This window comes from Equus przewalskii, chromosome 1 (genome assembly GCF_037783145.1).
Source record: "Equus przewalskii isolate Varuska chromosome 1, EquPr2, whole genome shotgun sequence".
Lineage (NCBI taxonomy): Eukaryota > Metazoa > Chordata > Mammalia > Perissodactyla > Equidae > Equus > Equus przewalskii.
The window spans coordinates 8,483,819-8,505,376 of record NC_091831.1 but is presented as its reverse complement, the minus strand read 5'-3'; the positions used below and the strand labels follow the sequence as shown (position 1 = coordinate 8,505,376).

The 21,558-nt window shown below is 52.5% G+C and overlaps 1 protein-coding gene across 5 annotated transcripts in view; it reads left to right on the top strand.

Annotated features, from left to right (window-relative positions):
* Positions 1-21,558, top strand: part of LHPP (phospholysine phosphohistidine inorganic pyrophosphate phosphatase) — a 139,344-nt gene that overhangs the window by 36,520 nt on the left and 81,266 nt on the right. For 2 of the 5 annotated variants that reach the window (XM_008516215.2, XM_070631586.1), the window contains exon 6: positions 9,185-9,276. The exons of 2 other annotated variants lie outside the window; for them this stretch is intronic. In XM_008516215.2, coding sequence (XP_008514437.1) covers positions 9,185-9,276 — 92 coding nt within the window. Of the gene's footprint in view, positions 1-9,184; positions 9,277-11,395; positions 12,021-21,558 lie in introns of those variants that run through there. One more of the 5 variants, XM_008516216.2, reaches the window with a different exon arrangement.

The window sequence follows — 21,558 nt, the reverse complement described above, 5'->3', positions numbered from 1 at the left end:
CCTGAGGCTGAGAGAGGAAGGACCTAGAATAATTTGAGCCCCACGTGTGCTGGGCACAGCACACCTGGGTACTGTCACTGACCCATTTATTTCATGAGATCCTTTCTCCAATCCCCTGTTGCAGGTACTTGCATTTCCATGCTAAGCTTAGGGAAGGATTTCTCACCCTCAGCACTGTTGACATTTTGGGGCCAGATCATTCTTTGTGGTGGGAGGCTGTCCTGTGCATTATAGGATGCTTAGTAGCACCCCCTCCCCCAGTTGTGAAACCACAAATGTCTCCAGACTTGGTCGGATGTCCTCCGGGGAGTAAAACCACCCCCAGTGGAGAACCACAGCACTGGAGAAGTCACGGAAAAGTCTAGCATCGAGCCTGAGATTACTCTGCTGAGGAGGAGTGAGGCCGGGACCCAGTCCCCTCCAGGGCTCTGCTGTACCCCAGTTCTCAAGGAGAGGCCAGTGGAATTTTTAGATTTGGGAAATGAAGTTTGAAAAGGCATAGTTAGTAGTACAATATCATTTTCTATTTTGAAAAATATTAAAATGTATATTGTTGGCAGAACATAAACTATAGAAAATAAAGTTAGACAAGGTCTTGGATGGTGAGGGTAAGTGCCCTCAGGTTGGCCTGTTGGACATGGGGGCGAGGTTTGTAGGTTTATCCACAGGTGGCATAAAACATGGACTGGGCCTCATCGTCCACTCCCTGGTTCTCAGGGTGTTAATCCCAGCTGTGGGGCTCTGGGCACAGCCTGTTCCCCGGGTGCGGAGGCCTGTGTGGGGAGTGAATGTCTACATGGGGCCGCTTGGGGCCTCTCATTTCTCTCGTGGCCGCCTCTGCCTCAAGAATGTCCATGGATAGCCCTCCCCTGCCCCTCTTGGCTGAGCCCCTCTGCTGGCCCAGGTCTCGCCCCTCCAGCTGTGTGCATGGTCTTAGGGTGTTGGTTTAGGGACCCTGGCTGGGCCAGTGTGAGCTTCCAGCACCGGGAGATCGCAGGCTAGGAGTGCTCAGTGACACCGCAACAGTGGGTCTGAAACTGCCAGGAGCTTCTGGAAATTCCTGTTCTGAGGTTGTCTTTGTGCTCATCTCAGTCATAGAGTATCTTTAAAACCTCATGTCTTCACTTTTCCTAAGACATTTTCTCTCCTAGAGCATTTTTGGGTAGATTTTATTTTCTTGTCCTCAAAACACAAGTATGTTTTTATTTGATTATGAAGTAACTCATGTTCATTAAAGGAGATAGGAAAAACTCAGAAAGTACGAGAAAAAAACCCCAAAACCATTCATTGTTCCACTAACCTAGAAAAATGCAAATCATGCTTAACCTTTTCAATTTCTTTGTGTCTGTATATACGTCTTTTTTAACACAAAATTGGGATAATTCTGTATCTGCTTTTTGAAACCTGACCTTCCCCCCTTAATATTCTATTGAAAGCAATTTCCTTTTTCCTTATTGAAGCTCTTTTAAGTAACTTTCGTGGCTATGTAGTATTGCATCACGACCTGCCATAGCGTTCCTTGCCAGTGCCCTACTGGACATGTAAATTGCTTCCAGTTTCCCTCTCATACGCAGCCCAGGTGAATACCCTTGTATATACATCCTTCTCTATATTCCTGATTATTTGCTTAGCAGTCCTCATGGGGTGGTTGTGGGGCCATGAGGCTCAGTGCCTGTTTCCATTTCTGAAAGGAGGTATCAGTCCGCGTCCTTACCAGCTGCACATACCAGTGCTCATTTCCCCGCATCCTCGCGTACACGCCTGTTTCTTACTTTTTATAGAATAGTGGTCTTTGAGTTTGACTGTGTTGACGTTGTTCCTTGTGCACATTCCTTAGCCAGGAGGCGTCTCCAGGAGTCTGCGGGGCCCGGGTTCCTCTGGGCTGCAGGCTGCAGGTCTAGTGCTGGTTGTCATCTTGAGGCCTCTCCCTGTGGGTGCGTGCCCCTCAGGGCTGAGGTACAGACTGAGCCTGGTGCCCCTTCAGCCCCAGCCCTGCTGTTTGCTGCCCGTGAGAGGAAGTCCTCCTCCTGGCAGAGTCCCGGGATAACTAGGAAACTTGTGGACTGTGGGCTTTCTTGGGAAAGCTCTTTGGTGCTGGAAGTTTTGTACTCCCAGACATCGCCATCTGTAGAATGGGTGCTGCCCCTGCACCTTGGATGGGGAAGAGGAGACTGTGGCTGGCAGACAGATATTTAAGAAGGATGCTTTTGTTTTGTTTTCTTTTTCTTTTTTTTTGAGGAAGATTAGCCCTGAGCTAACATCTGCTGCCAGTCCTCTTTTTGCTGAGGAAGACTGGCCCTGAGCTAACATCCATGCCCATCTTCCTCTACTTTATATGTGGGACGCCTGCCACAGCATGGCTTCCCAGGCACACCATGTCCACACCTGGGATCCAAACGGATGAACCCCTGGCCACCGAAGCAGAATGTGAGAACCTAACCGCTGCACCACTGGGCCAACCCCAAGGAGGCTTTTTGAACCCAAACCAAAAAAGCTGCCTGAAGGGCTGTGGTGCCCCCTCCAGCTCTCTGCTCTCCGTGTTCTGTGGGAGTCCGACCTCCCCGTGTGTCTCTGTCTTCCTTTCACCATATTGCAGTCAGAAAGGAACTGCAACCCAGGCCTGACAGGTGGGGTTTTTTTATTTCCCCCGGCAGCGCACCTCCTGACCTCTATCTTCTTGCCAATGATTTTTTAAATCCTAAATGATTTGGCAATAATTGCTCCTCCTTGCGTGATTATTGCCCTTGACCGATAGTAAATCTGTGAAATCCCCGGGGGCCTGAGCACACTTTGGTATGCGGAGCCCACAAGCTGGCCCAGACAGGCCTCGCTGCTCCGGGCAGCTGCACCCCCAGCATCCCACGCCCCGCGCCCCCCCACCACACACGCTGTGGGGCTCTGCCTGGATTTGGCATCAGTTTGTCATGCGGAACCACAGCTACTGCTCCTCAATGTGAGTTCTTCCTCCAAGGGCCCGGGTCCCTCTGGTTCCATCTCTGTGGGCCACATCAACAAGTGTCCTCATCAGGGAAGCTCTGGGAGTCTCTATTCTGAGGGGGAAGAATTTCTGCTGCCTTAGTGTGTGCACGCATGTGTGCATGTGCACAATGTTTTATTTTCACCAGAAGCACGGAAGATGCTGATGTAATAATGGGAAGACCCGTTTCATTTCCAAGGAACCTTCTAGCAGAATGGCCCCTGGAGCCTCTGGCAGCAATGGACAGGGGCCTAAGCCGGAACACTGTGAATGTTCAGGTTCCAAGACACCTTCTTGAGAAGGGCAAAGTAGAATCTCATGCTGGCGTGTACAGCTGGCCCAGGCGCCGGGGCCTCCCTGCTCCAGCCCTCTCCTCCCAGGTGAGCCGTGCGGTTGCTCGGGTGACCTTGGCTTCACATGCACCCTTAGAATCGCCTGTGTGTGCAGCAGGCTCTGCTGCTGGTCCCACTTCAGGGAACACACGTAGCCTCTGGCTGTCTCCTCTGGTGACTGATGATTTCCACACAGATGTATGGCAGCTTGATAAACACACAGATTTGGATTTGGTAGTGTCTTCTCCAACATCCGTCATTCTAGAAAAAAAATCTTGCTACTGGTGCTATTATATACTTAATGTTTCTTTAAATTGATTCTTTTTTTTTTTTTAAAGATTTTTTATTATTTCCTTTTTCTCCCCAAAGCCCCCCGGTACATAGTTGTATATTCTTCGTTGTGGGTTCTTCTAGTTGTGGTATGTGGGACGCCGCCTCAGCGTGGTCTGATGAGCAGTGCCATGTCCGCGCCCAGGATTCGAACTAAGGAAACACTGGGCCGCCTGCAGCGGAGCGCGCGAACTTAACCACTCGGCCATGGGGCCAGCCCAAAATTGATTTTTTTTTTTTTTTAACTTAAATAAATGTATTTTAAAAGAACTTTTGATCACTACTATAAATGGAAAACTAGAATCACTCACTTACCAGAAATAGATTACTCTAAAAATAAATACAAAACACGTACATTAAAAATGTATGTTCTTGTTCTACCAAAAATCAAGTAGTATATCACCAGGATGCATAACTCACTTTGGTAAACATGGGATTAGATGGAGAAAAGGTCAGAGAAAACGGGTGAAATGCACGAAGTTTCCGTTATTCACTGGGGAGGCTCACAGTGCTGTTGAGGTGCCTCCTGTGTCCCGCAGGGGCTGTGGCTGCCTGCAGTGGGCAGAGTCCTCAGCACTGCTGGTCGCTGGCCAGCTCCTCCAGGCTTTCTCCCTCGGCCAGTGTCCCCGTGGCCTCTCTGATGGAGGTCCCTCTGGCCTCTGTTGAACATGATTAAGTGATGGGTCTTGTTACCCCCAAGGTATCCCGTGCTGATGGTTAGAAAAGCCTCGTATTTACCTGGCACCAGCTCAGTCTTTGTCCTTTTCCACAAGATCCTCGTGATTCCTCCAGTTATTTGAAGGCCTATTCAACAGATGTTTCCAAGGATAGTTGCTTCAGGCTTATTAGCCTGTGCTTTTTGGAATTCATTGTGTGGCCTTCTCTGGTGAATGGTGGCAGATGGGTAGTTAGCAGATGTGTGGTGTCCCCTGCCTGGAATGCTCTTACCCCTTTTGCTACACTCCCTAACCTGGTTGACCCCTGGTTTTGAAGTTCAAAACCTCACCTCCTCCAGGAAGCCTTCCTTGACCACCACCAACCCACAAGGTCAGGACTCACAGCTTCCTGCACTTTTCTTCCCTGTGCTTTGTCACAGGGCCTGGCTATGTGTCGGTGAAATTATCTGGTGAACATCTGCCTTCTGCATTTAACTGGGAGCTTCACGAGAGTGAGGACAGTGTCTCTTTCACTGATTGTGTCCTTCCTGCCTGGCACACAAAGGATACCCAGGTGCTGGGTCACTGGAGGATGGAGTGCCGTTGTAAAGACTGTGGACTGTCTCCAACAGGGCCAGACTAGGAGTTTCCTTAACAGAACGTTTCCCAATATTTTTTTCCTTTTAAACCTGTATAGATAAGTTATTATGTCCAGGCACTGTCCTTGATGCTTAACTTATATGATCTCCTTTAAACACCACACCAGTTATACCCATTCTCAGGTTGAAGTGGAGGCTTACCCAAGATCACAGAGCTTGCAAAGAGCCGAGCTGGGATTTGAGCCTAGTTGCTCTGGCCCCGTCTGAGACTTGAGCTCTGTGTGTTCGTTCTGCTGGTCACACAGGGCCTGTCTCTGTTTCCACTACCCCTTACCCCCCACTCCGAGATGGAAGGCAGTTCTATCTGGACTCAGTCCTCGCAGGCAGGGTCCGTACTCATGGTAAGACACCCCCACTTGTGAGTGCCTCATGGTCTTCATTTTGATTTTCCTTGATTTTGGTTTGTGTGTTTATTCATCGGTCAGCCCTGCCTAGCATCTCAGTTCCAGAGAGGAAGCTTGTGGAGTAACTGTCGCTTTCAGAGCTGCTGTCCCAGCAACATTGGGACGCTCACCCTGTCACAGGAGTCTGGTTTCTCAGGCCTGTCTGGCCTCTGACCAGGGAAGTTCCTGACTGGGCTGGAGAGCAGATCTGGAACACATCTGGTGTCTGAGGTGTTCGAGTCTTCTTCCCCTGGCAGAATCTCCTGAAAATATTTCGAAGCTTTTAATCAGCTTTTTGTGGTAGTTGAGTGAGGGAGGCTGCTCTTTTTTCCTTTAAAAATACATTTATGTAAAAAAGTATAAATCAATTTAAACAATAATATTGACAATCCTGTTGATATGGCAAAAGGAGACCCAGTACGGACTCAAGTTTCAGCAAGACTGAAGTGGACTGTACTACCTACCCCCCAACTCTTTTTGTTGGTGACCAATGAGAAGTCCTATTGGCCATGCCCTCCGAGTGTCTCCAGACATGGACAGCCATGCCTCAGTTCAGAACACTGATCTACTCATTAAGCTTTTGTTGGTCGTCAGCTAAGTGCCAGTTATCAGCACGGGGCCCCACCCTCAGGGAGCTCACACATTCTGGAGTGAGATAAGAGGTAGGGCCAGTATAATGCAGTCAGGTGCATGCCTTGCTGGGGGTAATCAGAGTGTGCTTTTGGAGGGCCCCAGAACCGGCCAGGGGGTTGAAAGGTGGTGATGCCCTGAGCTGAGTCCTGAAAGACTGGTCGGCGTTGGCCAGGAGATGTAGGGACATAAGCAGGCGGAAAGGTCAACACGTGCCCATGCGTCACCCTGTCTGAGGCCCTCCAATCCTTTCTCTGGATCCATCTTTCCATTTAGTAACATGGTCCTCTTCCCTAAAGGACTTCCTTTCACATTTCTTGTGTGTGGATCTGTTGGTGAGGAAGACTTTTAGCTGCAGATATCTGAAAACATCTTTATTTCACATGTTTTTGAAAGATAGGTTTGCTGGGTATGGAATTCCAGGTTGGTGTTTTTCCCCCATTTCAGTACTTGAAAGAGGGTGCCCCCGTCTTCTCACTTGATTGTTTTCAACAAGAAATCTGAGGTCTTGTCTTTGTTTCTCTGTACATGACATCTCTTTTTCTCTGGCTGTTTTTAACATTTTCTCCTTGTCACTGGTTTTCAGCAATTTGGTTTATGTTGTGCCTTAATGTACTTCTCTTCATGTTTCTTGTGTTTGGTGTTGGTTGGGATCTTGGACCTCTGGATTTATCATTTTTATTGCGTTTGGAAGTTTTTCAGCCTTTATTTCCCCAAATATTGTTTCTGTCTCCTCCTCTCTCATCTAGCATTCAGGGACTCCAATTAAATGCATATTAGGCCCCTTAGAGTCATGTCATAGCTTGCTGATGCTCTGTTCATTTTTTTTAAATTACTTTTTCTCTTTGTGTTTCATTTTGGATAGTTTCTATTGCTGCCTTCAAGTTCATTAATCTTTTCTTCTGCACTGTCTAATCTGGAATTATTGTCAGCCAGTGTATTTTTCATTCCAGACATCCTACCAGTCGGGCAGTCGGGTAGTTTTCATCTCTAGAAGCTTGATTTGGATCTTCTCTTTTATCTTCCATGTCTCTGCTTAACTTTTGGAACATATGGAATGTGGTTACAGTAACTGAGGTAATGCGCTCGTCTGCTAATTCTCACATCTGTGTCAGCTCTGAGTCAGTTTCGATTGATTTTTCTCATTATGTGTGATATTTGTCTTCTTTGTGTGTCTGATCATTTTTTCTAATTGCATACCAGACATTGTGAATTTTACGTTTAGGGCTGCTGGATATTTTCGTATGCCCATAAATGTTTTTGAGCTTTGTTGTGGGAGGCAGTTAAATTACTTGGAAACAGTTTGATCCTTCCAGGTCTGATTTTAAGATTTGGGAGGCAGCGCCCGAGCAGAGGTTAGTCTAGGGCCAGTTATTCACCACTCCTGAGGCAGGATGCTTCTGAGAAGGCTACCCAGTGCCCTGTGAATGATGAGATTTTCCAGTCTGGCTGGTGGGAACAGGCCTGATTCTCAACACTGTGTGAGGTCCAGGCACTGTTTTCTTTCATTTTTCAGTGTGCTGCTTTCCCTAGCCTTGGATGGTTTCCTTGCTCGCACGTGCTGATCAGCAGTTGGCAGAATGCCGCATCATTTGGGGACCCTCTGCAGATCTCTGCATTCCTCTCTGGGTAGCCCTCTCTCCCAGATACTCTGTCCTACCAACGCCGGCTGTCCGGGTCTCCCAGCTCTTGGCTCCATCTCCTCAATTCAGGGAGTGTGCCAGCCTCCACCTGGCTCCACCCTCCCTGTGCGTCTAGAAGCTCTGAAGGGAGTAAGTGGGGAGTCGCAGGGTTCCTTGGTTCATTGGTTTCCTGACTCGCAGAAATCGTCCTTCATCACTTGATGCCCAGTGTCTTGAAAACCGTCGTTTCATAGTTTAACTGCTTTTCTAGTTGTTTCAGGTGGGAGAATACATATACCAAAGGCCGCTTTTTGAAATGATATCCAGGCTATGAGCATTTCCTGTGTGTGTGTGTCTATTTTTATTTGCATGTTATTTTGTTTTTTATAAGTAGTATCTCCACTGTTGAAAGTAAAACCTTCTAAATTGTGGGCTACAAAGATTTGCCAAGAGATTTACTTAGTTTTGATGGCCAATGAACACATGAAAAGATGTTCAGCATCACTAATCATCAGGGAAATGCAAATCAAAACTACACTAAGATACCACCTTACTTACGCCTGTTAAAATGGCTATAATCACTAAGACTAAAAATAACAAATGTTGGAGAGGGTGTGGAGAGAAGGGAATCCTCACACACTGCTGGTGGGAATGCAAACTGGTGCAGCCACTATGGAAAACAGTATGGAGATTCCTCAAAAAACTAAAAATACAAATACCATATGACCCAGCTATCCCACTACTGGGTATCTACCCAAACATCTTAAAATGAACAATCTGAAGTAAATATGCACCCCTATGTTCATTGCAGCAGTATTCACAATAGCCAAGACATGGAAACAACCCAAGTGCCCCTTGAATGATGATTGGATAAAGAAGATGTGGTATATACATACAATGGAATACTACTCAGCCATAAAAAGACAAATTCATCCCATTTGCGATAACATGGAAGGACTTAGAGGGAATTATGCTAAGCGAAATAAGCCAGACTGAGAAAGACAAACACCAGATGATTTCACTCGTATGTGGAATATGAACAAACACATGGACAGAGAAAACAGTTCAGTGGTTACCAGGGGAAGGGGGTTGGGGGGGCACAGCAGATGAAGTGGAGCACTTATATGGTGACAGTCAAGCAATAATGTACAACTGAAACCTCACATTGATGTAAACTATTATGAACTCAAAAAACAGAAAGAGATTTACTTAGTTTTCACAAAAACAACAGTTGGCAAAATAACCTGGTTACACGGTGTTGAGCTGCAGGTAGAATTCAGCTTATGTTCAAGTGGAGGCGAGACAGTGTCAGCCTCATCACGTGTCATGGGCACCATATCACGTTGATGTCTGCTGATCGATTTTAAATGGTCTAAATATGCACCATTCAGAGTGTCGGCCCATGGGGGCCAGTGGGAGACATATTCAAGGTGAGTTGACTTTTAATCAGTGCGATGACAATATTACTTTGTTTAATTTGTATTATGGTGGTTTTAAACATCAAGTCAAGCAGTTTATGATGCCAGAAAGGATGAAGGAGCACAGGAATAAAACCCTTCTGCCACCTTTTCTGAGTGCATTTCGCTGTCTGACAGGCCGTCATGATTGGGGACGATATCGTGGGTGACGTGGGCGGTGCCCAGCAGTGTGGAATGAGAGCGCTGCAGGTGCGGACCGGCAAGTTCAGGTGAGTCGCCGCGCGGCCTGGTTCCTCAGCCTGCCTGCCTGCCTCGTGGATTCCCCGCGTGGCCACATTTTTCTGTTTTGTTCTTCAAAATAGAGAGGGTTATTCTTTCCAAGTAGAAGAGCAATATGTGGGCATCTGCTGACTTTGACGTAACTGTGCTCTAAGGACGGGCCTGCCTGCCCTCCTGTAGCGGAGAGTGGTAAGGGAAAGCAGCTTTTAATCCGGTCCGAGTTTCGAAACTAGGATGTGCATAGCTGTGTACCGCACACAAAAACAAAGGCTCCGGCGACGCAGGCCCCGCCGGCAGCCAGTCTGGCGGGACTAGAGCTGCCCCATTTCGGCAGGGCGGTGGGATCCTCCGCTGCGCATGCGCCTGCAGGTTACCGCTGTGGGCGCTCTGCCCGCCTCGTCACCCTCTTTCTCCTTCTGCCCCGACTTCTCTGATCTGCAAGAGACACAGAATCCAGAGGCGACAATCCTCAGTCAGGGACGCTTGGAACTGAACCACCGCCTCCAGAGGAGCTTGTGTCTTTTCTTGGTCAAAAGTCAGTCTGGTCGTGAGCAGGTCGCTGATGGGCGCCTGTTGGGGGTCGGGCGCTGCGGGCACATGGGGGTGCCCTGTGGTGACCGGCTCTGGCTCGCTTGGCTGTTGAGAGTGCCTTAGATGTCAAAGTGTTGTCTTGCCTTATTCTAGATAGTATCGTTTGTGGCCATTCAGAGAAAGGACAGTTTTCTGGATGCTGGAGAGACTTGGTTAAAACATGGCTACCCAGGGGTCCTTGGATTTGGAGGGAGGGGTTGTTACCTGTGTCCCTAGCGATCTGCTTAGACAGGGTCAGAGAAATATATTAGAGGGCTGGCTCTCACTCTGAGGCCCCTCTCCTATGTGAGGGACCCAAAGAACTTGTGGGTTGGGGCCGTAGATGGACATAAGGTGAGTGAGGAAGTCTCGGTGCACCTGGGGTTTGGGGCCAGAAAGTTCTGGAACCCACCTCCTAGACCATCCCAGAGCACTAGAGGCCCTCTTGGAGCCCCTGGCACGCCTGAAATATGGAGCTTCTTTCTTCCCCAGGTCCTCAAAGAAGGGTTTCCTGAGTCCCCTCTGCCATGTCTGGCCTAATTGAGGAGGGAGACCCTACTCACAAACCTCAGAAACATTCTCTCCAGGAGGGCAGCTGGGGGCCCCAAGGTCCCTAATCTCGCCTTTCGCCCAAACTTGCAGGGCCTAGTCCTATTGCTGAGCAGTGGGACTGGGCGCCCTTTAGGTAATGCTGTTCCTCAGTGCTGCCTGGCTCGTGGTGCCGCCCCAGGGTCACTGTCCCATCAGGAGCCCAGCCCAGCAGCCAGCACCTGCTCAGTGAGCATCAGTGACTGATAAACACAGGAGGGACACCTCCTTATTGAAAACACAGCGGTGTGGCTCTGAAGGAGGTGAAGAGTGAGAACTATGCGGTGTTTTGCACAGGATTTCTGATTTCTTGGGGAGAAAACATATCTGTCCCAATTGAATGTGAACTCACTTGGGGGTCTTTCTGGCCAGCCTAAGCTGTGCCCCTATAAACTGAATGTACTGGCCCTGCCCTAGGCCCCAAGAAGGCTTCTAGGTTGCTGGGACTCTGAAGAAGGCCCACACACACAGTGGGGAAGCCCACAAGTGGGCAGGGGGGTGTGTGCGAGGCTGTATCCCACCATACACCACCAGGGTTGGCACTTTTCAGTCTCCCATGACCCTGTCCCCCGGAGAGAGAAACCCCATTAACGGATGGCCAAATCCTTCCAGACTGCCTTCTCTGTGTAGATAAACATGTGGCTAATATTTTGGTTTTTTTCTTTTTACAAAAAGGGATTATATTATTTCATAACCGACTTTTTTCTTGAACGATGTTTTATGGCTTATTTTCATGACTGTTCTTCATAATTTTAAATACCTAAGGAGATACTATATGTAAGTCCTCTTTCCTGCCTGGCACCCAGCAAGCCCTCAGCAAAGGTGAGGTGATGATGGATGGTGATGTCCGTCTCACTTTCAGATACAACCACCTAGCCCTGAGTGGAGAAGATGAGGCTTTTCTTTTCTTGATGGTATTTAAAATTTCAGATTTTTTTTTTTTTTTTTTAGGAAGATTAGCCCTGAATTTACTGCCAGTCCTCCTCTTTTTTGCTGAGGAAGCCTGGCCCTGAGCTAACATCCTTGCCCATCTTCCTCTACTTTATGCGTGGAATGCCTACCACAGCATGGTGTGCCAAGCAGTGTCATGTCCGCACCTGGGATCTGAACCAGCGAATCCTGGGCCACCGAGAAGCGGAACCTGCGAACTTAACCGCTATGCCACCGGGCTGGCCCCAATTTCAGATCTTTTGATTTGCTTGTTTGTAAGGACATAAATCTGCTTTGTTAACTATGCAGGATGGAGGGAGGAGAACTGTCGCTCAGTTAAGGTAGCCAGTGAGCCACCCACGGGGGAGGTCACCCAGCAGAGCAGGAGGCCGGGTTCTGTGTGTGAGAAAGCAGGCGGGAGACGTCTCTGCCGTTGGCCACTATATAAGGCCAAGCTGTCTGGTACGGTAGTCACAATCTGCAGGTGGCTGCTGAGCGCTTGAAATGTGGCTGGTCCTAATTGAGATGTGCTGGAAATGTGAACTACTCACCATATTTCAAAGACTGAGTGGGAGGAAAAGAATGTGAAAGAGCTCATTCATTCATAATTTTTTGTACTAATTACATTGAAATGTTGAAGTGCTGATATTTTTATCTTTGTTAATGTGGCTACTAGAAAGTTCTAGCTTGCCTCTTCGGCTCACATTAGAGGTCGGTGTATTTCTGTTGGACAGAGGGGCCCCTGCACTGCCCCCTTCTCCCTGCAGATGGCACTCTTGGAGCGTGGACCGTACCCTGGTCGGGGCATGGCCAGCTGGCCAGACCGGCTGTGTGCTCTGCAGCCCCTAAGAGGTGGGAAATCCACAGAGGCCTCCGTGGCACCCTGCATTGTCTCTCTGCAGATGTGTGTCTGGCTCAGGGCTGGTGAACAGCCTCAGAAGTCAGCCAGCACCCTCGCCACTGAGCAGCGTCCCTTCCTTCCACCCTTCCAGGCAGCTCCTTCCCGGGCTGTCCTGGCCCACCCCTGGAGCTCTCCGCCCCTCTGTTGAGCGGGCAGCACTGGGTTTGGAGGTCAGCATGGCCCATGTCTGCACAAGACGTAAGCCAGGCAGGGGCAGAGGCTGTGTCCCATATGCGAGCAAGGTGTCTCCTTCCTGTGTGCTAGGACCTCTCCTCTGAGAGGCCCTGCGTGGCCTCACAGGAGCCAAGGGTCACTGGATGGGTCAGCTGGGCCTTGGAAGGTCCCATGTCCTCTCTTGGTGGCCTTGGGCTAGCCTTGGCTGAATTGGGGGCTGGGGGGCGTGGAGAATGGCCTTGTCATGGGCAGAGGTGCAGAGAGCCGTGCAGTGAGTGGGTTTGGCGCTTACCTGGGGCCAAGGGGCTTTTCTGCTGGCTTGAGGCCCAGGGCAGGATGGGGAGGCTGAGCCGAGTGCGAATCTGGGCACTGTCAGTCTGTAGCACTGGAAAGGGAGGGAGGCTGGAGGGGGTGACATAGGGCCTCCTGATGGCCCCGCTGAGGATGCCCCCTTAGGCCAGTGTTTTCTAGTTGTGCACACACATGCACACACACATATGTGCTTGCACACACACATGAACGATTCTGTTTCTGAGGCAGCCAGTCAGATGTCTGCTGGTGGGTGTGAGATCTGGACTTGCCCGTGGCTGTGAGATCTCCCTGTAACCTTCCATGTCTTCATCCCCCTTGCCTCTTTCTGCTTTTATCACAAAATGGCCCAAAGAGAGGAGACTGAAGCCTCAGAATTGGAGAGGCCACAGGGCGGCCGCAACTTGGGAAGGAGGGCTTCGAGGGCCTGCCCCGCCAGGAAGGCTCAGCTCCTTCGCAGGAGGGGCCTCGCACTTTGCCCAGAGGGCTGGGTCACTATGCCAACCCCACACGTTCGGGCAGGAGAGGCTCACAGGGCAGACGGCTTGCAAACCTGCCCCCGCCCAGCAGGCGACCTGAGCCGTGGATGGAACGACACAAAGCTTTCTTTTCATACCTGCTCTATTTGGAAGTCCAGCCCAGCCAGGGTGCGGCCCTCACCTGGCTGGCAGGTGAAGGCCTTTTGGGCCTTCTGCCCACCTGCCTTGTTCCTGGCATGTCTGACGCATTGGGTCTGTTGGCAGAACCGTCCTCCAGCCTGAGGCCAGGAGGCTGCTACTCCTCCACACTCCTTGAGATCCCACCCTGACCACAGGCTCCAGACACACAAGGGTGTTTCCTTCACTGGGGGCCCTGTGGCCATTGCTGGCAAGTCTTTCTGGTCCCAGTGTGTCCTGGAGACCCAGAGGGTGCTGGCTTGTGCACTACCAGGGGCCTTTTCAGATGAGACAGCTAAAGCCTGGCCCAGGGCCACCTCGTGACGGTTCGCAGAGGTTGGGCTGGAGCCCGACTTCTCCTTCCCTAGTTGGGTGCCTTTGCCACCACCTTTTTCCTACTGGGAACATCCTGTCCTTGTGGTCACATTCTGCAGCCATAGCAGTCACGGTCCCAGCCTCGATTCAGGGCCCAGGCAGGGCTCCATGGCTGACTGATGGGCAGCTTGGCTGGGCGGACCGGTTCCCCCACTCCCGGGCACTGTAGCCCCCCTCCTTTTCTCCCTCCTTCTCTGAGGGACAGGCCTCATCTTCCATGGGGGCCGGGGCTGGCTCCTGTGTACCCCATTCTGGAAAATTCAGGCAAGGGACACTCTTCCCAGTTCTGAGACAGCCTGTCTGTCCCCAGTGGAGGAGGAGTAGCTGGCAGCGTGTGTGACAGAGCCTTCATACCTCCGTATGTCCCCACCTGGCCCCTCCTGGGGACATGCCACAGACGGGATAGTGTCACCCTGAACTGTCCCCACATCACTCTGTTCCCCATTCCACGCTGCACACCACAGCCGGCACCCGGGTTCTTAGGCACAGTCATAGGTGTCACTGAAAGTCCCCTCCAGTTGTGTAGTTGCTGTATAAATAAACCAGCTACACGGAGCCCGCATTGGATTTTCTCTTGCTATTTACTCAAGGTTGGAAGATGGTTTATGAGCCCAGAACATTTTTGACAGTTTGCCCTTTTGGACTCGAGAGGGAAAGTTTCCTGGGACCGGGATTCCAGATGTCCTCCCAAGGGCCCCTCCTGGGCTGGGGCTCGGGGCTCCATTTGCCCCAAAGCTTAGCTGGGGCCCGGGTTCTGCTGGGCACTTTCTGCCCAGTGGGGCAGCTGACAAATCTGGGATTCCAGCCACCTTACAGAGGCTGGAAGATGAGGGGATGCAGAGAACTTGACAGAGGAACTGGAGACTGGAGTGGAACTACCCCAGAGCCCGACTCAGATGCACCCTGAAACAGCTACTGCCAGCATCCCCCTGGGGCTCCCGTGGCTTTGCAGCCACTGAGTTCAAAGTTTTTCTTACGAAGAGGCTCTGCTTTCTCTTTGGAATGAAATAGATTTTACTTCTAGTGCCAGGTAGTGTTTGAGGGAAGTGAGTGAGCTGGGTGTTAATTTTTCAGCAGGCACAGTGCTAGCTATGAGGGCTGGGGTTGGGGGTGGTGGCCCAGGTCAGCAGACACAGGAATCAGGAGCCCTCCATCCCTGTGTCATGTCACAGCACTGCCATGTGTGCACTGAGCAGAATCTCCTGTCCTCGTGGATGAACACTTCCTGAGCCTTGGGACGCTGGGAGATGCTCCTGGCTGGGGAGGAAGCCCTGGGCACCTTCAGGTGGGGCAGTAGGCCAGGCACAAACTGGAGACAGGCCCAGCTGCCACCCCAGCTGCATCCAAGCTGGTCCAGCAGGGGAGAAGGGGTTAATGCTAAACTTGGGGGCTCACCCCTGGGTGTCTCAGGTTCCAGTCCTGTCTACCAGTCAGAGGAGGGCAGTGGGGACAAACCTGCGGAATATTGACTGGAATGCGTCAGTGGGCCAGCTGGTCAGCCTGCTAGGCAGCCTCGGTCTTGCAGGTAGATGGAGACTGTGGGCTCGGGTTGTCGGGGGCACTCCTGGGCTTCAAGAGAGGTCCCTCAGCTCGCCTGAGGTCACACAGTAGGGGTGTGCCCAGATTTGAGCCTATATGCCTTCTTTTTCTTGTGTCTTTTTTTGTAGCAGCTTTATTGAGAAATGATTTACATGCCATACAATTCAGTGGATTTTCAAATATTCACAGAGTTGTGCAACCTTCACCACAGTCAGTTTTATAATACTTCATCACTCCAAAAAGAAACTCCGTACCCTTTAGCCATCATTCCCAGATCCCCTCCACCCCTCCCAGCCCTTGGCAACCACCAGTCTACTTTCTGCCACTTCCTTTCATTAAAAACATTTTTCAAAAATTTCTTGTTGTGGTAAAATATATATAACGTAAAATTTGCCATTTAAAAAATTGTGATGTGAATAAAATCTGAATACACACTTTATACATGAATAAGGAAGGAAGCTCCCCCAGGTCAGGAACTGGGACATTGTCAGCTCCAAGAAGACCCCATTCCCTCATCAAGCCCTGGCCTTGAGGAGACCATGGGGCCCGGGATCACAGCCATGTCTTGGTATTCTTTGTGGTTCTCCTTCGTGGGTCTGCCTCCCTCCACGATGGAGTTGGTCTCCTGACCTTTATCCACCCAGAATCACCACATGTGCCACTGGTTCATCCTTGTGGCCATGTGCCCTTTGTCCTCCAGGATGTGGACACGTCTGTCTCTGCCCCTCCCAGAGGGGACACTTGGGTGGGTCCTGGTTTGGCCATTCTGCACAGTGCTGCCAGGAGCATTCTGGTCCGTGCCTCCAGGGCACCTGGGCACGGCCCCTCTAGGATAGATCTGCTCACAGATGGAGTTGTTGGGTCGTGGGGCATGCGTATGGTCAACTTTACCACATAATACTAGACTCTCCCGAATCGGCTGTGCCTGTTTATACCCGCACCACAGTGGGCCAAGCCCCACTCGCTCCCGTGCTCGTCACCACTTGGCTGTTCTGGGAGGGAGCCTAGTGTTCTTCCCAGTTTATGGTCCCAAGGGGTCTCAGGGACAATGCTGGGTACAGACCAGTTCACCTAGACCCTGGGCCTCTTGAGAGGTTGGGGAAGGACCCTGAGGGGCCCCAGGGGAGGGCATTGGAGAGGCAGAGGGGACACTTGTGGCAAGGTCAGTGGCTTGTCAAGGTGGGTTTGGCCTATCTTGGCCCCGCCCCTCCGGCTCCACCTGCCCCGCCGCTCTGGCTCTGCCGGCCCCCTCCAGCCCCTCCGGCTTTTCCTGGGTTGGGCGGCTTCATCCAAACCTACTCGGTTTCTCTGCTTTCTGATCAGCTGTGGGGGTCGAGGGGTACAGAACTAGGAATAGTATCACTTTCTGGTACCTGACGCTCATTATCCTTGATCCCTGCTGGAGGCTGCTTCGAGCCCAGGGCAAGAGGGGAATGGTCTTCAAACCGTAAACAGCCCTGCTGGGCTTTGCGTGGGTCATGGAGAAACCAGCGGGCCAAGGGCTGGTGGGCTCCGGGCTGGGGGGGTCCCAGGTAGAGGCCAGGAGGTGGCTGCAGAGCAAGGCCATGAGGCTTAGGGGGTGGCCCAGAAGTTAGGACCCCGTCGGCAGCCTCCTAGTCCCAGGCACTTGCCTCTTGGGGACCTGCAGGTAACTCAGGGGTCCTGGAAGGCTCTGGAGTGGTAGGACAGGGAGGGAGGACTGGTCAGCAGGGCCCTCCAATCCCTCTGGATGGCTGGCACATTCCAGGAGTCCCTGAGCAAATGTCCAAAGGTGTGTGCTCTGGGACTCCCACTCCCATTCGCTCCTCACCCTCATGATGTCCCGAGGAGGGGACCGGGGTCATGGTTCCTGTTCTACAACGAGCTGGCAAGGAAGGTGTAAGAATAGGGTGGTGCCTCACAGAGAGCATCTCACACATCAGGGCCTGTGCCAGTGCCCCCTGCGTCTCACCCGGCTCGTCCAAACCTCCCAATTGCCTGGGGGGCTGCCCCTCTTCTTACCCTACCTTATAGACGTGGAAATGGAAGCTCAGTGAGGTAGAGCAACTTGCCCAAGGCCTACAGCCCGCCAGTGTCAGAGTTGGGATTCGAACCCTCTTTGCCAGACTCCAAGGTCTGTGCTCTGAATGCTCTCACACCCTGCTGCCCCCTTCCCCCAGCTAGCCAAGTCTCAGTGGAGCTCCGAGCCGGGGCCAGGTCTCGCCAAGCAAGAGTGGCCACTGTGGGACTCGCAGGACTGTGTAGGTCCCTCGCCCCATTGTGCCCCCTCCTCAAACTACCCTGTGCTCACCGTGGCCGAGGAAAGGGGCCGAGTGGAGATGAGCTGTGACTTGAGCAGGGGCTGGCCCCTGGGAGGCCCGGAAGTTGGTCACCTGACCCCACCCAGGGCCTGGTTCCCCAGAAGTCATGTCTTTGCTGCCATTGTGGTTAAAGCCAGCTAAACCCGAGCCTTCCCTACACCTCCTGTATGTAGGGGGGAGGTGAGGGGGTGCCAGGCAGGTCTGGGCAGCTCGGATGGCTGCAGTGGGCCAGAGAAGTCGGGGGACGCTGCGCTGACAGTGCAGCAGGGACTGTGGACCGGCTGTCCGGCGCTGGGCCAGCCGCCCACCTGCAGTGGTCTCTAACCCTAGCATGAACCTGGGCCACTAGGGCTCTGCTGGATGCCCCCAGGGCTGGCAGAGCCACCTGCTGGCAGAGCCCCTCTGAGACCTGGGCACAACTGCTGCCCCCTCGCTGGAGTGCTGTTGCTCAGGGACGTGGTCAGTGCGGTTGGCGTGAGCCAGCCCAGGGAGCCAGGGGAGGGGAGGAGTCCCCCAAAGCTGTCCTTGTTGCTGCTGTTTTCTAGCATACCAGGGAAGGTGCATTTTAGATCCATTGATGGGGTCTCTGGTTTCTACATCTTCCTCAGAAAGGAAGATGGTGGCTTGGGGCCCCAGCCTGCGCTCACAGACACAGCTCCACGCAGTTCTTTCTTTCTTTTTCTTTTTTGAGGAAGATTAGCCCTGAGCTAACGTCTGCCGCCAATCCTCCTCTTTTTGCTGAAGAAGACGACTAGCCCTGAGCTAACATCTGTGCCCATCTTCCTCCACTTTATCTGTGGTACGCCTACCACAGCATGGCTTGCCAAGCAGTGCCATGTCCGCACCTGGGATCCGAACCAGCGAACCCTGGGCCACCTAAGCGGAATATGCAAACTTAACCACTGTGCCACCGGACCAGCCCCCACCCGGTTCTTATTTCTGCCGATCACTCGATACCTAGTTTGTTTTTGTGTTGAGGTTCATCTATGCCTTGGGCAGGACCCAGATCATGCCTGTGTGATCTCAGCATGCTCCCCAGTCCCAGTGGCAGTGGGCTCCTCTGGGTGGGGACACCCAGGGGCAAGGCCCTTGCCCCAAGCTCCTCTCGCAGCCCCGGGCTGGACCCCACGTGACCCGGTGGCTCTCCCTGCCTTCACCATGCACGAGCACCTACCTGTGCCAAGACCAGGGCAGTAGGGAGACCCAGGGCCTGGCTCCTGTTTCTGAGGGCATCTAGTCCAGCTGGCCGGAGACCTCGTCGTGAGGGAGGCAGTGAGAGCTGAGTCTCAAGGAGCTGGGCATGAGTCTCAGTCACTCCACCACTTGCTAATGGTGTGAGCTGGGATCTCAGTTTCCTCATTTGTCGAGTGGGAAGGAGCCTCCCCTCCCTCAGGCTCCCCTCTTCTGTGTGTGGGGTGCACAGGGGAGGGTTAGGCTAGGCATACGACCCCCATCTCCACCCCCACCCCCGCCGGTGGCATCTTCCCCCTAGTGGGTCCCATTTTGTCCACCCAGCCCAGACCAGGCTGATGGGGTATTGTTCTGGACTCCCTGGGCCTCCCCACTGGGCTCAGCGCCTCCGGGGTACTCTCTGCTCCGTGGGAGCCCTCCACCCAGTGGTCACTGTGGGTTTCCAGAGCGTAGACCTGATCCTTCCCACTGCTGATGGGAGGAGCCCAAGTCCATCTGCCTTTACACCTCTCTCCCCCTCCCCAAATATTTACACAGCACCCACCATGTGCCAGGCTCTGTTCTGGACAGGGAACTAGAGGGAATGTGATGGGGTCTGCTTCCCTCCAGAGCTGTTCTTTCTAGTGGGGAGGGGGCAGCAGTAAATAAGTGGATAAACCCACAAGCAAGATCCTTTCAGAAATGGAGCTCCACAGCCCTTTCCTGACACCCATTAGCCTGCCAGCCTCCTCTCCTGGCAGCCCGTCACCTGTCGCTGCCCAGCTGCCCCATCAGGCAGACTTTCACACCCCCTGTCCTGCTTACATGCTTCCCAGAGCCTGGACTGCCCCACACCAGGGGTCCTCAGATCACTGCTCCTCCTTCAGGGCCTGACTCCCCTCCTGGGAAGCTCCTGGGAAAAGCGTCCCTCATGGGTTCCCCCAGCCTTGGGCTCAGACTGTCTCCCCACCAAACTGGGACCCAGTCACCCTCACCTCCATGGCCCCTGCCTGGCAGTGGTCCCTGGGGCAGCCGAGCTGACCACCTGGTGCATAGGTCGGGGGCGGGGGCAGGCAGTGTAGGGCTGGGCCCAGCTGCCTCTCTGCGCCTCAACTGTGGGTCAGGGGTGTCAGCCGCCTCAGTGTCTGGCCCCCTCATTTAGCCCATGCATTCCCAACGGGGGTGATGTTCCCCCCAAGGGGGCCAAAATGCTTCTTAGGAGTAAAAAAACTTGATGTTACGGTGTTTTGTAGCCTCCCAGAGGGCCGTGGTACGTACACAGGGTGCGGGGTGGGGACTTGTTTCTCCCTGCTCTGCGTGTGGTCCCTGCGTGCTTTTGGGGTCACCCTCCTCCACCCCCAGCCCTCCACCAAGCCATAGGCCTGGGCTTGGAACTCAGGCTTGACCAGTCTGGAGCACGCAGAGCTCCTGGCCACAGTGATGGGTATGTGATCTGAGTCAGGCCAGTGAGTTGGCCCAGGATTTTCCAGAACCCCTAGGAAGGTGGCCAGTGAAATAAAAGCCAAGAAGTACCAGTGGCCATCTTTGCTACGCCAGGAGGAAGCCTTCCCCAGGTGAAGCCGACAAGCAGGAAAGCACAGCCCAGAGACAGAGACTCCCAATTACATCGTTCAACCACCTGGATCTAGCTCTGCCTGAAGCTGGTCCTACTTCTGGCCTTTTTAGTGGCGTGGGCCGATAAATTAGCATTTTTGTGAGCAATGCAGCAGGGAGCACTGTGGTACCTCAGAATTGGTCCAGACAGTCTCTGAGGTCTCCCCGGCTGGTCAGCCATGTGGGCTTCTTTCTGACATATGCCCACTGAGGAGCCTGCCTCAGGGTTCCGCCTTCTTTATGCATGTGGGTGATGTGGTGTGGAAGGCCTGGTCCATGCTGCCCTTTCCAAGGGCCAGATAGAGACCTTTGCAACGGCCTTCAGCTCACGCCACTGCTGACTTTCTCCATGTTCTGGAAAGTGTTGGAAAGGACGTCATTTAACTTTGGAGGAAACTGCCCACAAAGGTGTGTCAGAGCTGTCCCAAAATAGAACAGGTTGCCTGGAGCGGGGAGAGTCCTCATCACTAGAGATTTCCCGCAGGGGCTGGCGGACCTCCTGCCGAGGCGGCTGAAGAAGGGACTGCAGCTGCCAGGGTCCAGGACTAAATAAAGCCTCAGCCCCTCCTGAGGCTGCTGACTTTTAGCTGGCACCTGCGGGTGCCAGGTCGGTTCTGTAGCTCTGGTCCCTGGGACAGCCCTGGGAGGCTGGTCCTGTCTCCCCACTGATGGACACTGATAGTACAAGTGTCGCCACCTTGCATTTGCAGATGTGGAAAACGAGGCCCAGACAGGGCAGGGGCATTGGTACTATCATTCAAGCCCTGGATTCCAGCCAGCCTGTGACCTCCTTCTCTAGGTCACGGGCTGTTAGCATCAGAGCTGGAGCCCCACAGTTAAAACCACAGGTGTCGATGCAGGTGTGCAGGTATCTGCATAGCAAGGAGACCAACAGGGAAGACCTCACTAGTTGCAGGTTGTTTGGTCTTGTGCTTGCATCCTTGGGTGTCTTCTAAATATTAGAAAGGATAACGCTTTTATCAGAACAAGAGTTCTTCTTTACAGTACATTTGTGCCACCTTCCCCCCGTAGGTTTGTGAATTGGGGGGATTCTTAAAAAGAAAAACACCCAAAGTACAACTTCCTTAGTTTAAAAACAGACACCAACCCAAGTCTGCCAGCACCCTGAGCCTCCGTGCGGCTCTC